The 17,480-nt window shown below is 43.1% G+C and overlaps 1 protein-coding gene across 1 annotated transcript; it reads right to left on the bottom strand.

Moving 5' to 3' along the window:
- Window positions 1–16,537: 16,537 nt before the first annotated feature.
- LOC133898560 (vegetative cell wall protein gp1-like) lies at window positions 16,538–16,981 on the bottom strand. Its single transcript, XM_062339268.1, has one exon. The coding sequence runs from the start codon at window positions 16,979–16,981 to the stop codon at window positions 16,538–16,540; it is 444 nt and encodes a 147-aa protein (XP_062195252.1).
- Window positions 16,982–17,480: the final 499 nt, after the last annotated feature.

The following is a 17,480-nucleotide window of genomic DNA, read 5'->3' as shown; positions in this document are numbered from 1 at the left end:
CCAATTGCTGGTAGGAGATAGCGCGGTAATTTATTTGTTGGTGATTGCTAAATATTCTAGATGTTATGAATTTGGATTTACAATAATGATATAATTGTAGATGAACAGAAGATGGATGTACGATGCGAGCCATGTGAGCGCAGAGTACAAGAATGGCGTGGAGTGTTTCCTGGTAGCAGCCGCGACACACAAGTCAAATACACAATCTCAATACATATGTTGTTCATACATCGATTGCGGGAGCAAGAAACAATTTTTTACCACCCAGCAGATACATTTTCACTTGATGCTAAGGAGCTTTATGATGAGCAATGTTGGCCTGATCTTCCGATAGGTAGCGATAAGTCGATGGGTGGAGAACTCGACGTTGATGATCCAAAGGCTTCGACCCGAATAGATCATCGCCCTTGCAATCACTACACCACAGCTCCGATGGTTATCAACCGTGTCGCACGGTTGACCTCGCCAAGAAGGCTCAATCCCTGCAAGCGTACCGAGAACACAAGCAAGAACGTAGAAGATGCAATCTGAAATATTGCGAATTGAATTCAAGCACTCGAAGTCGGGGTTCCACAAACACTTGCGGCGGCCTAGTCGGTCCGGAACAAGAGTGAAAATCTCACAACTGTGTGTAGATCAATATCTAAGCAAAACCCAACCCTGATTAGGGCGGCGGCTACTGTATATAAAAGACTAGGGTCGGCCAAGAACCCCTGGACGCGTCCCTAATGGACTCCAACACGATACACGGCCCAACGACCCAAAAGATGGTGGTGCAGCACCCTGATAGATTCTGGACGTCCACTTGTTTCGACGATTCCTGTTGACTCAGAAAGAATTTGGACATGGGACTAGTCCCGTTGGAAAGCTTATCTCCTTAGCTTTCCAACCATGTGTAGAACGTCAAAAACGGAGTCCATATGCATCCTGGACGATGATTTTAGTGCAGGCTGATCCTGGACTCGGAAACGGACTCGAACTTGATTGAACCTCTACCTTGGCTTGGGCGCCCTTGCTGTTCTTTTCCCGTGTTCCTAAGTAACAATACATCACAATTATTCAGTAGCATCCCATCCTCATCAAAATATAAAGGAACACTAAGAAACGAGCTCACCTCATGATTTAGTTGACATGCACGAGCTCGTGTCAATGGACCTATTGTTGGAGGAATACTCGGTGTGTGTGTATCCGAAAGAGTGATGTCCTCATCATCCTCCCCCTCTTGAATTGGAGTCGTCCTCGACGCAATGTCATCTTTTTCTCCCAAGTAAGGCTTTAAATCTGAAATGTTAAATGTGGGACTAACCCCATAATCTGCAAGCAACTCAAGCTTATATGCATTATCATTGATCTTTTCCACAATTTTAAAAGGACCATCAGCTCGAGGCAGCAATTTACACTTTCTCAAATTAGGAAACCTATCTTTGCGCAAATGTAACCACACAAGATCACCAATTTCAAAAGTAATATGTTTCCGACCTTGGCTACCATAAGTTCTATACTTCTCATTCATCTTTTCAATATTTTGCTTAGTCAACTCATGCATTTTCAGAATTAAATCAGCACGTGTCTTAGCATCAAAATTCAATTTCTCGGATGTTGGTAAAGGAAGTAAAACAATAGGGGCACGGGGGTTAAAACCATACACTACCTGAAACGGACTTACCTTGGTGGTGGAGTGAACTGATCTGTTGTAAGCGAACTCAATATGGGGTAGACACTCTTCCCACATCCTCAAATATTTCTTCAAAATAGCCCGTAACATGGTGGATAATGTGCGGTTCACAACCTCTGTTTGTCCGTCGGTTTGAGGGTGACATGTCGTCGAAAACAGCAGCTTTGTCCCAAGTTTATTCCAAAGTGTCCTCCAAAAGTGGCTCAAAAATTTTGCATCACGATGCGAAACAATGGTGTTAGGCACTCCATGCAAGCGAATGATTTCCCTGAAAAATAAATCAGCTATGTTTGTAGCATCATCGCTCTTGTGACAAGGTATAAAATATGCCATTTTTGAAAAACGATCCACAACGATAAATATACTATCCCTCCCCCTCTTAGTCCTAGGCAATCCTAAAACAAAATCCATAGAAATATCCTCCCAAGGCACACTAGGAACAAGAAAAGGCATATAAAGTCCATGTGGGTTCAAGCGAGACTTAGCTTTATTGCAAGTAGTGCAGCGTGCCACGTAGCGCTCGACGTCGCGCCTCATCTTAGGCCAAAAGAAGTGAGCAGCCAATACATCCTCGGTCTTTTTCACTCCAAAATGTCCCATCAAACCACCTCCATGCGCTTCCTGCAAGAACAATAGACGAATAGAGCTAGCTGGGATGCATAGCTTGTTAGCACGGTATAGTAATCCATCAATCAGCACATATTTATTCCAAGTTCTTCCTTCGTTACAATCTTCAAAAGCATCTTTAAAGTCCAAATCAGTAGCATATAATCCTTTAATTGTTTCTAAACCAAAAATCTTATGATCGAGTTGGGACAACATGGTATAACGTCTAGATAACGCATCTGCAATGACATTGTCTTTACCTTTCTTGTGTTTAATGATATAAGGAAAAGACTCTATAAATTCAACCCATTTAGCATGACGTTTGTTCAGTTTGGCTTGGCTTCTAATATGTTTCAAAGCTTCATGATCAGAATGAATAATAAACTCCTTAGGCCAAAGATAATGTTGCCATGTTTCTAAGACTCGCACTAAAGCATACAACTCCTTATCATAAGTCGAATAATTAAGAGATGGCCCATTCAATTTCTCACTAAAATAAGCAACGGGTTTACCTCCTTGTAGTAGCACTCCTCCAATTCCAATGCCGCTAGCATCACATTCTAACTCAAAAGTCTTACCAAAGTCCGGAAGTTGGAGTAGAGGTGCATGCGTAAGCTTATCTTTCAGCGTATTAAAAGCTTGTTCTTGTGCTAGCCCCGATTGGAACGGAACGCCCTTCTTTGTCAACTCATTGAGTGGGGCAGCAATGGTGCTAAAATCTCTCACAAAACGCCGATAGAACCCTGCAAGGTTATGAAAGCTTCTCACCTGTGTGATAGTCCCAGGGGTCGGCCAGCTCTTGATGGCTTCAATTTTAGTTTCATCCACTTCAATTTCCTGTGGAGTAACAACATAGCCAAGAAAAACAACTCTATTCGTGCAAAAGGTGCACTTGTCAAGGTTAGCAAACAAACGTGCATCTCTCAAAGCAGTAAAAACAACACGTAGATGATCAATGTGTTCTTCATGTGACTTGCTATAGATCAAAATATCATCAAAGTACACCACCACAAATCTTCCTATGAAAACACGTAAAACCTCATTCATCAATCTCATGAAAGTGCTAGGTGCATTAGTTAAACCAAAAGACATCACTAACCACTCATATAGACCGAACTTAGTTTTGAAAGCAGTTTTTCATTCATCTCCTAATTTCATTCTTATTTGGTGGTAACCACTACGCAAGTCAATCTTCGTGAAAATAATAGAACCACTCAACTCATCAAGCATGTCGTCTAGCCTAGGAATAGGGTGACGATACCTTATTGTGATATTATTAATGGCTCTACAATCAACACACATGCGCCATGTACCATCTTTCTTAGGAACCAAAAGAACAGGAACAGCACAAGGACTAAGGCTCTCTCGTACATACCCACGGTCCAAAAGGTCTTGCACTTGTCGCTGAATTTCCTTAGTCTCCTCCGGATTGGTCCTATATGCAGCGCGGTTTGGCAAAGTCGCTCCCGGGATCAAATCTATTTGGTGCTCTATCCCTCTCAATGGTGGTAGCCCCGGGGGTATCTCAGCTGGAAAGACATCCTTATACTCCTGCAAAAGGTTAGTGACAGCAACAGGCAAAGAGCTAGGTATATCATCAATTGAAAATAAAACCTCTTTGCATACGAAAGCATAGCACAAAGTATCATTATCTTGAATTTCAGCAAGATCAGATTTAGTAGCAAGCATAACACCACCCTTTAACTTAATGCCTTCGGACCTAGGTGTGTTCTTCTCTTTCTTAGGTGGAAAAACAGATTGAGCTACTTGCTGATTTTCAGATTCGAAAACGCGTTCTTTCTTTTCTTTTTCAGCTAAAGCTTTATCATATTGCACAATTTCAGTAGGTGTCAAAGGAAGCAAAGAGATTTTCTTTCCCTTGTGCATGAGAGAGTATTTATTACTTCTACCATGGTGTGTAGCATCGGTATCAAATTCCCAAGGACAGCCTAACAAAAGTGAACATGCTTGCATAGGCACTACATCAAAATCAGCATAATCATGGTAGGAACCAATAGAAAAATGTACTCTCGCAGATTGTGTTACCTTAACCTTACCGCTGTTATTGAACCACTGAATGTAGTATGGATGAGGATGTGCACGTGTTGGCAAGGAAAGATTCTTCACAAGATCGGAGCTTAAGAGGTTGTTGCAACTTCCGCCATCAATTATGGTACGAACACGTGCATCTTTGACAATGAGGAATATCTGGAATAGATTATGGTGTTGTAGCTGCTCTGTTTGCCCCATTTGAGAACTCAAAACTCGCTTCACAATGAAGGTGCGTGCTGCATAACTCTCCGTGGTAGCGGTACCACTAATCTCCTCCCCCTCACTATCCATGTCATGATCGGCTGCAAGATTAGCTTCAAATGCATATTCTTCCTCGACATCACTATGACTAACATATCCACCATCTGCTGTTGCGGAGTATGCTCGCTGGCTTGGGAAATCCTTCATGACGTGGCCAATACCTTGGCAGCGACGGCACACAATGCCCGTTGTACGACCCGTGGTAGCTGCACCTGAAGAAGAGCGTGGCATTGGATCCTGCGAAACAGTAGATTTACTCACCTCACGTGATGATTGTGGTGCTCCTGCCGAACGCGCCCGAGTGTTGGAGGAGGGGGCAGCAGATCGTGTAGAAGTAGAAGGGAATGCTATTGCTTGTCCCGGTGGTACTCGTGACGTAGATGTACTCCCAAAATTGTTCCACAATTTCTGCACCTGTTGTCGACCCTGCAGTTCTTTTTCTGCCAAGATAGCAAAATGGAATAACCTATTGGTAGTATTGTAATCTTTATAATCAACAAGGTCCTGAATTTCACGTCTCAACCCGGAGTAAAAATGAATCATGGTATCCTCATCATCCTCTTGTATACTACAACGAAGCATAGCAATTTGAAGCTCTTGATAGTAATCATGCACAGATTTAGAACCTTGATTTAAGCATTGTAATTTCTTTTTCAATTCACGTGTATAATCAGGAGGAATAAATCTATTGTGCATGGCACGCTTTAGTCTAGGCCATGATTCAGGTTCTAAGCCACTAGAAACTAGACCATTCCACCAAATAATAGCATAATTCGTGAACTCACAAGTGGCTAGTCTAACTCTATGCATTTCAGGAACCATATGAGAACTATACTTTTGATCAACCGTCATTTCCCAATTCAAATAAGCATCAGCATCATATGCACCATCAAAAGGAGGCATTGAAAACTTAATCTTAGAATAAGGATCATCGCGGCCGTTGCGATTAACATTATTACCTCCATTACCTTGACGACGTTGTTGTTGGCCACGACGTAATTGTTCAGCATGAGTACGTTGCTCAGCACGCGCATCTTGCCCAACAAAAACCTCACCATCTTCTTGGTCACCATTATTAGTATCATCATCATCATCATATGAATGGTCATCATCCTGTGGTGGCTGTCGCAACTCAAGGTTGTTGACTCACGTGACGAGATTAGCAATGCTTGTTCTAATATCTGTCAATAGCCTAGTATGATCCTGCAAGGCTTTGTTGAGTTCTTCCTTGGACACATAATCCTTAAAATCCGACGAAGAGCCATCACCTGACATGGTTAGTAGAAAACAAAGGACAACACAATATTATCCCTATCAACTACTAGGTTGTGGAAGGTGGAATCACACACACTCAAGCGTCTTACCACGCTCTTACAAATGTTCTTACCAACGCAGCAAGGAGGAACAACCGGTGACGAGTCTGGAAGCGTGGGATGATTGCAAGAGTGAACCTGTTCGGATCAAAGGAGGTGGAGCTTGGAAGGCACAATATGGTAGCAAGGATTAGCAATAATTGTAATCAGAAGAGCAAAGCTAAATAAGTGTCCAAAGTATGAATCACAGTTGCTGGTCTATCACGTGTCCCTAGTCCTAGCACAACAGCTGAAACAAAGCTAAAAAGGATGATCAGAGAAAGACACAGCAAACAGCACAATTATCTGGGTGTTCTCTATGTGCTCCTCTTTTTTTGTCTTTTAGCACTAGTAGGAATCACGAAATTTTTTTTTTCGTATTTTTCTGATATTTTTTCTGAACTAGGAGCACACAAGCAACAACCACAGAAATTTTCAGCTCAAACGGATGCAAGATATGGCCTACAGAAAATCAAGCACGTTCTCTGAAAAGCGTGCGGAAACTTCGCGGCTCGAATACTCAATCTTCCGAGCCGAATTTGGGAAACAATTTTCGGCGGAACCCGGCAAAGCCGGGGAGCAACGGATGTAACTTTTTTTGTAGATGTCCGTGAAATTTTTTTTTGCCTGATTCCGAGTCCGTATGAGAAAGTTATGGCGGTTTTACTGAACCCCTGTCGAGTTAGGGTTTTTTTTAAGCAACTCTTGCAGAAATTGACCTCTTTAAGGTATTGCAAGCAATAGAATCGCGAGATGAACAAGGATGGCAGCGGTGGTAGGGCAATTGATACAAGGTGGCTTGCGACCTATCTAGGGTTGGCGTGGCGAAAAGTAACACAAGGCGGCTCACGGTATCAAATCGAGTAATGTGGTGGCTCGACTTGTTAGTGGGGATGGTGGCGATGGGATAGCAGCGTGATCAAAACAGCATGGAGCGTTGACTAAAAACCAAGAACACGACTCTAAAACCAGCAACAAGACTCAACCACGGACACAAACTCAACAACGCGCAACTGAAAACAAAAATTGCAAAGGCACAAAGGGTTCTAGGGTAGCGGAAATTGACGGAATTTTTTTAGCTTTTTCTGGAATCTAGGTAATTAAAAACAGACTAATCTAAAGGGGAAGACGAAATTACCTAACGGGCAACCTGAAAATCTGATACCAGTTGATGAGCAATGTTGGCCTGATCTTCCGATAGGTAGCGATAAGTCGGTGGGTGGAGAACTCGACGTTGATGATCCAAAGGCTTCGACCCGAATAGATCGTCTCCCTTGCAATCACTACACCACAACTTCGATGGTTATCAACCGTGTCGCGCGGTTGACCTTGCTAAGAAGGCTCAATCCCTGCAAGCGTACCGAGAACACAAGCAAGAACATAGAAGATGCAATCTGAAATATTGCGAATTGAATTTAAGCACTCGAAGTCGGGGTTTCACAAACACTTGCGGCGGCCTAGTCGGTCCGGAACAAGAGCGAAAATCTCACAACTGTGTGTAGATCAATATCTAAGCAAAACCCAACCCTAATTAGGGCGGCGGCTACTGTATATAAAAGACTAGGGTCGGCCAAGAACCCCTGAACGCGTCCCTAATGGACTCCAACATGATACACGGCCCAACGGCCCAAAAGATGGTGGCGTAGCACCCTGACAGATTCTGGACATCCACTGGTTTCGACCATTCTTGTTGACTCAGAAAGAATTTGGACATGGGACCAGTCCCGTTGGAAAGATTATCTCCTTAGCTTTCCAACCATGTGTAGAACGTCAAAAACGGAGTCCGTATGCGTCCTGGGCGACGATTTTAGTGCAGGCTGGTCCTGGACTCGGAAACGGACTCGAACTTGATTGAACCTCTACCTTGGCTTGGGCGCCCTTGCTGTTCTTCTCCCGTGTTCCTAAGTAACAATACATCACAATTATTCAGTAGCATCCCATCCTCATCAAAATATAAAGGAACACTAAGGAACGAGCTCACCTCATGATTTAGTTGATATGCACGAGCTCGTGTCAATGGACCTATTGTTGGAGGAATACTCGGTGTGTGTGTATCCGAAAGAGTGATGTCCTCATCACTTTATGCCTGGCTATACCCGTTAGACCGAGCATGGTGAATCTGAGATCATACAGGAAGGGCAATACATTGGCAAAGAAGACAGAGACTTGTGCACCGATATGCTGGCCGATGAATACACCAATATACCACCTACTGAAGATACGTTTATCAATGATGTTGGCCAATGCGGATGCCGATGATTTGGAGCAAATGTTATGTGATTGCGAGGGGAACTTTACCAATGAAAGAGAGTTTCAAAAGTTCTAGCGTATGGTAAAGGACTCTAAAACACCACTGTTCCCGGGTTATGAGAAGGAGCACATAAAGTTGTGTGCCGTACTTTCACTGCTACAATTGAAGAAAAGCAATAGGTGGTCTGATACAAGTTTCATAGAGTTATTACTCTTCTTGAAGAAATTACTTTCAAAGGGAAATATGCTGCTAGAAAACACGTATCAGGTCAAGCAGGTTATGTGCCTATTGGGGTTATAAGAGCAGAAAATACATGCATATCCAAACGATTGCATGTTGTATCACGGAGAGCATGCAGACTTGGAAGCGTGTCTCGTCTGTGGTGCAGCACGATATAAGCGCGATGGTGATGATATAGATGGTGAAGCTAAGAAGAAAAGGCCCCCCATCAAGATGATCTAGAATTTCCTATAGTCCCCCGTTTGGAGTGTTTATTCATGAACAAAAGGCATGCCAAACTGATGTGATGTCACACCGATGAGCGCAAGGATGATAGAATGCTGAGACACCCAACTGATTCTACACAGTGGAGAAACATCGATAGGAAATACAAGGAGGTCTTTTTGCAGAAGATGTGAGGAATATAAGATTTGGGTTGCGTACAGATGGGATGAATCCATTCGACAACATGAGCAATAGTCATATCACTTGGCCTATGACTCCATGTATCTACAACATTCCTCCTTGTTTGTATATGAAGCGGAAGTACATTATGATGCCAATGCTGATTCCATGGCCGAGGTAACTTGGCAACGATATGGTTGCCTACTTGAAACCATTAATGGAAGATCTTGTAGTACTGTGAAAACGATGGTGTGAAGATATGAGATGCATACAAATGAGAGAACTTCACCCTATGCGCAATGCTATTCATAACAATACATGATTGGCCAACCTTGGCAACCTATTGAGCCAAAATATCAAAGACTACTATGCATGCGTGCATTGCTTGGATGGAACAGAGAGCTTGTGGCTGAAGAATAGCCGAAAAACAGTGTACGTAGGTCATCACAAATTTCTTTGTAAGGATCACTAGTACCGCAGCAATAGGAGAGCTTTTGATGGGAAAGTTGAGACTCGATCACCTCCTAAGCATCGCACTGGGAGATATGTACATGAGACGGTAAAGGGACTTAGGGTTATCCTTGAAAGGGACACGGGAGTACACCAATTCTGAAATCTAATCTTAGAGCTCCTATGTTCAAAAAGAATTTTTTTTTTATGACTTAGCTTATTGGCTAGATTTGGTGGTTCGACACGCAATCGATGTGATGCACATTGAGAAGAACATGTGTGATAGCTTGATTGGTACGTTACTAGACATAGCTGGCAAAACAAAGGATACACTCTAAGCACGGAAGGACCTAAAATGTTTGAAACTCACACATGATCTACATCCCAAAGATTTGGAGGAAGGCAAAAAATATCTTGGTCCAACTAGCTACAATATAAGCAAGGTGGAGAAAATTACAATGTGTGAGTGTACATGGAACCAAAGTTCCATCCGGTTATAACGCCAACATAAAGAGCCTAGTAAACATGAAAGATTTGAAATTAATTGGCATGAAGTCTCATGATTGTCATGTGATGACACATATGCTTCCAATTGCAATTAGAGGTATTCTACCGCCAAAGGTGTGAAACCAAATCATAAAGCTGTGTTCATTCTTCAATGCAATAATACAGAAGGCCATCGATCAAACTAAGCTAGATAAGCTACAGGAAGACGTGGTTGAGACTCTATCCCAACTTGAGGTGTTGTTCCCTCCATTGTTTTTTGATACCATGGTGCATTTCATTGTTCACATTATGAAAGAGATACGGATTCTTGGCCCCGTGTTTTTGCATCAGATGTACCCTTTCGAGAGGTTCATGGAGTTCTGAAGAAAAATGTTCCTAACCAAAATCAGCTGGAAGGCTGCATGGCCGAGGGCTAGGGAACCGAGGAGGTCATTGATTTCTGCATCGACTACATGAATCTCAGATCGATTGGTGTGCCTGTATCTCGCCATGAGGGAAAGCTATAGGGGAAATGGACGATAAGTGCAAACTCATTCCACACTAACAACCCCATTTTATTCATGCAAGCATATTTCACAGTTCTGCAACAATCAGCTGTAGTGGACTCGTATGTCGAAGAACACTAGAAGATGCTACGCACCAGAAACCCAGGGAGGTCTAATGTTTGGATCGCACGAGAGCACCAAGATCATTTTAGCCTCTGGTTACGTAGACAGGTGATGGATAAGCACATAGAGTGTGCTCAGTTGAATATATTGGCTTATGGACCATCAACTACAATCCTCGCATTTCATAGATATGACATAAATGGCTATACATTTTATACAAGAACTCAGGATAATAAGAGCACCAACCAAAATAGTAGTGTCCGTATATATACCTATGACTACAATAGAAATAGGGAGACCTACTACTGATTCATAGAGGAGATCTGAGATCTCGACTATGGAGTGTTAAAGGTTCCCTTTTTTTGGTGCCAATGGGTTAGACTCCCAGGGGGTGTGAAGATCGACAAGTACGGTATGACTACAGTGGACCAAAAACTCGTTGGATACAAAGAAGAACCATTTGTACTTACAAATGATGTTATGCAGGTCTTCTATGTTAAGGTCCTAGAGACCCGACTAACAAGGAGGAGCGTCACGTGATTCTTTAAGGAAAAAGAAGGATTGTCGGAGTGGAGAATGTCGTTGACAAGGAAAACTATAATCAATTCGATGAGCTACCTTCTTTCAGAGAGGACGTTGACCTAGGTCCCATGGAAGACACTGACGAATCTCAAAATATACACCATGATCATAATGAAGGACAAATCATTAAGACAAAGTAGCTAAATTGTATTAATTACTATGTACGAATTTTGTTTTAGATGCAATTATACCTCTTACGTTATGGAAGCTTCAGTTTGTACTTTACGGTGGAAGATGTATTTATTATTGAAAATATTGATTTTTATTTTTAATGAATTATTGCACAAGAACTATTGCTATGTTTTACTATTTTTTATTTTTAATGAATTAGCAATAGCAATAGCATATTTCTATTTGCATATTACATGATGTACATTAGCTATAGTTATGAGCATATTTATTTTCAATTTTTAATGATTTAAAATATTTATCGATGAAATTAAGATATATAGCAAGCCCCAATATAGAAACTTAGGTATGAACATATTTATTTTATTTTTTGATTGAATTAGAAAATTGAACCATGAAATTTAGGTATATACAAAACTTAATTTTGGTATATAGAAAGTTCAAATTTAAATAAATATGTAGTAAGATTTTAGGTCAACAGAATGTTAATAATTATAGATAGTACAAACTCAATCGAAAACATTTGAGTAGCACAATGGATTAATTGTTTGATCTTACTTGGGTTAGGTCGTTGGTTTGAGTCTCTACGTGTTGCCGTGCCCTGCGCCCTCGTCCACCACCATGATGTCGGGGTAGGCCTCCTGGTTCCCCTTGTCTCCTGCTCCCATCTGACTCCTAGGGTTTAAGCGCAAGTTCATACTGATTCATGGGCGGCTGCTTGTGTGTTCAAATGATTAGAACAAATGCTTATGTGCTGGCCCTTTTGTTTAAAATGATAAGAATAGGTGCTGCTTGTGGTCCTTTTGTGCATTCAAATGATAAGAACATATGTTGCTTGTGGTCATTTTGTGAGTTCAAATGATAAGAACAGATATGCTGTCTCAGTCCATTTGTGTGTTCAAATGATAAGAACAGATGCTAGTTGTGGTCCTTTTGTGTTCAAATGATAAGAATAGATACTGCTTGTGGTCCTTTTGTGTATTCAAATGATAAGAATAGATGGCGTCTCAGTCCTTGCTAGTCTGTACTTGTATAGCGAGACATATTTCATGTATTGTCTCTGCAGTGGGTTACCTATTATAATTTGATCCCTGGATTATATGCTGCTGAAGTTCAGAGATCGATTACCATATTAGATTCTAGATAAGGAAGTTGATTCATCCTTTTTGTTCTGTCATTACTTGTTTGAATTCTGCTGTTCAGTCTCTATTTCTATCTCGACAGGAAATTGCTTGTCCTTTTCAGAATCTGTGCTCTCTGATTTGGTACAGCAGCACTGTCCATGATGATATTGTGTGATTTTTGAGAATTATGTCCAGTTTCTAAGAACTAGATGACAACTTAGTAAATTATTCGGTCATTGATGTACTCAATAGAACAATTAGAGGGCAGAACCTTGATTGTCCTGGGGCCAATTGACCTTATTAGGTTCACGTAATAGTGGAAGAAGAAGGATTTATCCAAACTGTGGTCAGTGTCCTTCATCTTTCCTATTATGTGTGCCTAATAAGACCATTTGCTATAGTCATTGAGGCCGTATTTCTTTTTTACTCCTATTACATGTTGTATTAAAAATTACACTATTTTCATACTTGTTTTTCTTTTTGCAAATGATGAAATTGGAGACCATACATATGACTGCAAAGCTCCACTGAGATGGTTATTACACATGCACCTTGCACGTCTTTTCACTATCCTAGTCGAGCTTACAGTCGTATATAATTATCTCCATAATTTGATACTAATGATGTTTTCATACTTGTTTTACATATTTTTTGGTATTAGTGTCGTTTGTAGTATATCATTTTTTGGAGTTACTAGATTCAAAGGAGCATGTTACAAAGGATACAAAGTCCAAATAGGAAGCTATTGTGGCATACAATAGTCAAGTCATCTAGGCCAAATTAAAATTGGCTACCTTTGAAAATAAAAAGAAGAAATTTGATTTCACGTGTAAAGATGTCATAATCCTAGTTCTTGTTGTAATCATTATTTTGCTATGTAAGATGATGTGACTTGTAAGGTCAATGTGTCACTTGTACTGAACCTTTGTGCATATTTGTGCCTATTTTGCTATGTAAGATGATGTGACTTGTAAGGTCAATGTGTCACTTGTACCGAACCTTTGTGCATATTTGTGCCTATTTTGCTATGTAAGATGTGACTTTTTTTTGTTAAATATGGTATATAGTCAGTTACAATATTGTATGTGTATGCATTCTATCTATCGACTCCTTTATGGTTATCTCACTCTTTCGATAGCCTCACTCCCTCTCTCGTCGGCTTTATCTCTATCTTCCTCCTTCATCAGCTCTCTATATGTAGAATACTCAATCATTCATTGTCATCGTATACAGAACTCGCAGGAAGGGATGACACCACCAACTGCCGATCCGACTCAGGTGCCAGAAGGAGATGTAGTGCCACCATCAAACACTGAAGAAGGTAGCCCAAGCCACTACCTCAACCTGGACCAAACAGATGCCTGTGGAGACGATGAGGTAATTCATAAGTAGATGAATGCATCTATTCTACATATTGTCATATAGGTTCTTAATAGTTTTTTGCTTATGCACAGATGCTTGATGCTCCGGAGGTTCACAACAATGAGCAATCCCATAAGCGACATCGTGTTCGAGGTCCCTCGAAGATGCCTATGGGACGATTTGTGATTACAGAGGTCTCACTAGCATGGGAGCCAACTGCACCAGAGAGAGTTCTGAGGCCATACAAGTCAGTTTGTGGGATCGCTATTAAGGATCACGTGCCCATCAGCTACAGATTGTGAACTGGCAAACGAGGTGATCCGCACGTGGTTCCTGATTCGGTCAAGAATGACATCTTGTGACCCAAGATATTAGAGAAGTTTGACTTACCTGAAGAGACATATATTAAAGTAGTTAAGCGTAAGACGCTAATGATCATAGGCCTTCCATTTAAGAATTAGAAGGGCACACTGAGCAGAACCTATGTGTAGAAAGGTACAATACTAGATTTCCACAAATGACTGCAAGTAGAAGATCATTGGTAAGCCTTTGCAGAGTGAAGTTATCGGAAGAAGCATAGAGGTTGAGTGAGGTGAACAGAGCAAACTCTAAGAAGAACCTCTACCCCCCACAAAGTCGGCAGTCGTGGGTACGTGAGGAAAGAACGACAGTGGCAACAACAACTAGATGAACTGTGAGAGAGAGGTGTCATACCTGAGACGGTGGACTGGAACGAATGATAAACGTGCTTCCTTCTTGGGAGGAGTGCTTCTTACTTGTCTAATGGTAGCTTATGCTTTACGACCCGTAAAGACCAGGAAGTGACAAACACTTGCAAAAAAGCTTGCAGAAGCTCACAAGTCTGCACAAGGCTCTTTCAAGCCAGACATGGATAGCGACGAGCTCACCTTGGCACTGAGAAATAAGGAGCATGGTGGTCACACACGAGGCGTTGGGGTGATGGGTTGGAAATATGGATTCACAGGCGACGTCGAAAGAGATCCCAAGCAGAATGAGATGCAGAACAAGACGCACAACAAGCTAGGATGATGGAAATGCTCCAACAAGCGCTACAAAAGGAGAGGGAACATACGGAGGAAAAGATAGCACAAGTAGTACAGCAGGCCCTCATGCGTGAGCGGGGTGCCATTGTGAGCGAACAAGAATGGTCGGCGGTGTCTCCTAATTTTAAATGCTCTAGCCCCGGTGGTCGTCCGAGTAGCTGTGCGTCCATGGGAGTTCTGAGACCTGACCCCATCACTTATCCCGTAGACCTCATCATAGCACGGACATCATGTAAACTACAAATTGGTGCTAGGAACATTACCATCAAGGTGGCTTCCGACGTGGCTTATCCTTGTGGCTCCCATGAACATTTGCACGAACGTCCAATACCAGAGATCTACGTTGTGGTCAAAATAGATGAGGTTGTTGACCAGTACTGTCATGTTGAGGTGGACTACCCCACAGAGGAGGATCGAACACTATAGGAGAGAATGAATACACATTCATCATGTGGGAGAAAGCCTACATAGTGTTTCCACATTGGACAACTCCCGAGAACCTCTTCTCTCCACGACACCCCGGGCTGCTGTCACCTCGAAGATCTCCCATTCCTCAGCCATCTCCTACAACAAGTCCACCTCCCTAACCATTGTCTTGAAGAAGTCCACTGCTCAAGAAGCCAACCATCAGCTCAGAAAACACGATCAGGTTTCACAGCATCCAAGCAGACGACATCATCTAAGAAGTCAGTGCCATCTAAAAGGGTTTTGGAACCCAAGGATATCTATTCACTCACTGCTGAGGAAACCAAAAAGATTGCGGATGCCAGTGTAACTATACATTTCAATCCTCCACCACCTCCACCGAAGTTTGTTGTGCCTGAAGAAACTATGAAACTTTTCATGAACATAGCTAAAGCTAAACATACGTGGGCTGCTTCAAATAAGCCGTCGAGTGACTACGAACATATTAATAAGAAGTAGGCCAAGAGCAAATCAAGTCCAATCGTTCAGGATGCTCCAAGCGTTGGAGACTTTCTGGCTTCTTCTAGATTAACAATAGAAGAACTAGCACAGCTTACTATTGGAGCGAATATTGCAAAGTTGGATGTTACATGGCTGTTTGAGTTGGACAAACCTTTGGTCATACCAGATATAGAAAGAAACCTTACAACTCAAATGCGCTAATTACATCAGTGGTACTTGGAGCAGTCCAGGTAGAGTTTTTAGGTGTTCCCCGTAAGATACACAGATAAATATTTTCTCAACGAGGATAGCTCCTTCTAAGTGCAATTCTTGTACTTGTATCAATTGTGAAAGGAATATGCCCTCGACGTGGCTATAGTCAGAGTATGGACTCTGTAAGTGACTTATGCATATAATTCATGTTATATGATCTTGTACCTTGAAATTACATGGTTAACTTCTCTCTTTCATAGAATGGAGTTCCGCACATGTAGACAAGAATTAGATAATAAATTAGGATTCATCGATCCTAGGCTTGTGAACGAGGAACTTGTAAGGGAGCGTCCAGACTTCGCCGAGGACTACTTATTCAAGTGTCTGCTTCACCACCAATACAAAAAGATTTTACTCTTACCCTACAGATTTTAGTAATTGTTTCTGTGCCAGGGCATTATGCTTTTATGGGTAACTCGATTCTAGTATTAATTTGCTATGGTGACATAATATTGCTGCAGGTTTCATTAGATCCTCCTTGTCATCCACCCGGACTTGAGCAAGATCATTGTCTTGAACTCGCAAAAGAGAGATAAGACGACCTACCAAGACCAGAGATGGCCAAATGGGCCAGTCGTGCTGGCCCGACACGGGCCCAGCTCGGTACGGCCCGGCTACGGTATGGCCCGATAGGCCCAGATACTGTAACGGGTCATGCTGTGCCGACCAGCGTGCCACGCCCTCGGCCCACGGCACGGCCCGTGAAGCACATTATCGTGCCGGGCCAGCCCGGGCACGGTTGCGGCACGACGAGCCATGCCAAGCCGCTGGGCGGGGAGGTGGGCGGCGCGGGGCGGAGGAAGGTGCGGGCGGCGCAAGGCTGAGGCGGGGGCAGGCGGCCGAGGTGGGGGCGGGGAGGCGGGCAACGTGAGGCCGAGGCTGGGGCGGGCGGGCGGCGCAGCGACAACGGCCAGGGCAGGGGCGGGAAGGCGGGCGGTGCGAAGCGGAGGCGGGGGCGGGCAGCACGGCGAGGGCGGCTAGGGTGGGGGTGGGTAGGCGGGCAGCGTGAGGAGGAGGCGGGGGCGGGTGGTGCGAGGCGAAGGCGGGGGCAGGGGCGAGGAGGCGGGCGGCACGAGGCGGAGGCTGGCGGCGCGGGGCGACACAGGGGAAGGCGACCGGTGCGGGGCGGGGTGGGCCATGCCTGTGCCGGCCCATCTAAACTGGGCCATGCTGTGCCAGCCCACTGTGCTGAGGTGTCGGCCAAAGCACGGCCCGGCTAGCCGTGCCATGCCGACCCGGCCCGTCTACCCTCGTGCCTAGGCCGTGCCTACAGTGTCGTGCCACGAGCCGGCCCAGTAGGCACGACCCAGTTGGCCATCTTTAACCAAGACCTTATTGACACGCTAAATAGGTAAATTGAATCATTTAATATTCTTGATGATTGCATCTAAGTTAATTGGTATTGATATTCATGTACAGGGCATACACAAGATACCGCAAAAAAGAGTGTTATCTACTTTCCATTTAGGAAGCAGTATGATGTAAAAACTAACTTTCCGGTACGCAGGGAATATTCATGACTTGCATTTCCTATTGAATAAAAAGGTTCAATTCATTCCACTAACAAATCATTTCCTCTTGAAGTGTATGAGGCAGCCACCCGGTAATAATCTCTGCAGGTTTTATGTTCTTACTTTCATGCACGCATTCAATG

Source organism: Phragmites australis, chromosome 18 (genome assembly GCF_958298935.1).
Source record: "Phragmites australis chromosome 18, lpPhrAust1.1, whole genome shotgun sequence".
NCBI classification, from domain to species: domain Eukaryota; kingdom Viridiplantae; phylum Streptophyta; class Magnoliopsida; order Poales; family Poaceae; genus Phragmites; species Phragmites australis.
The sequence above is the reverse complement of the archived record's forward strand: the minus strand, read 5'-3'. Positions and strand labels throughout refer to the sequence as shown.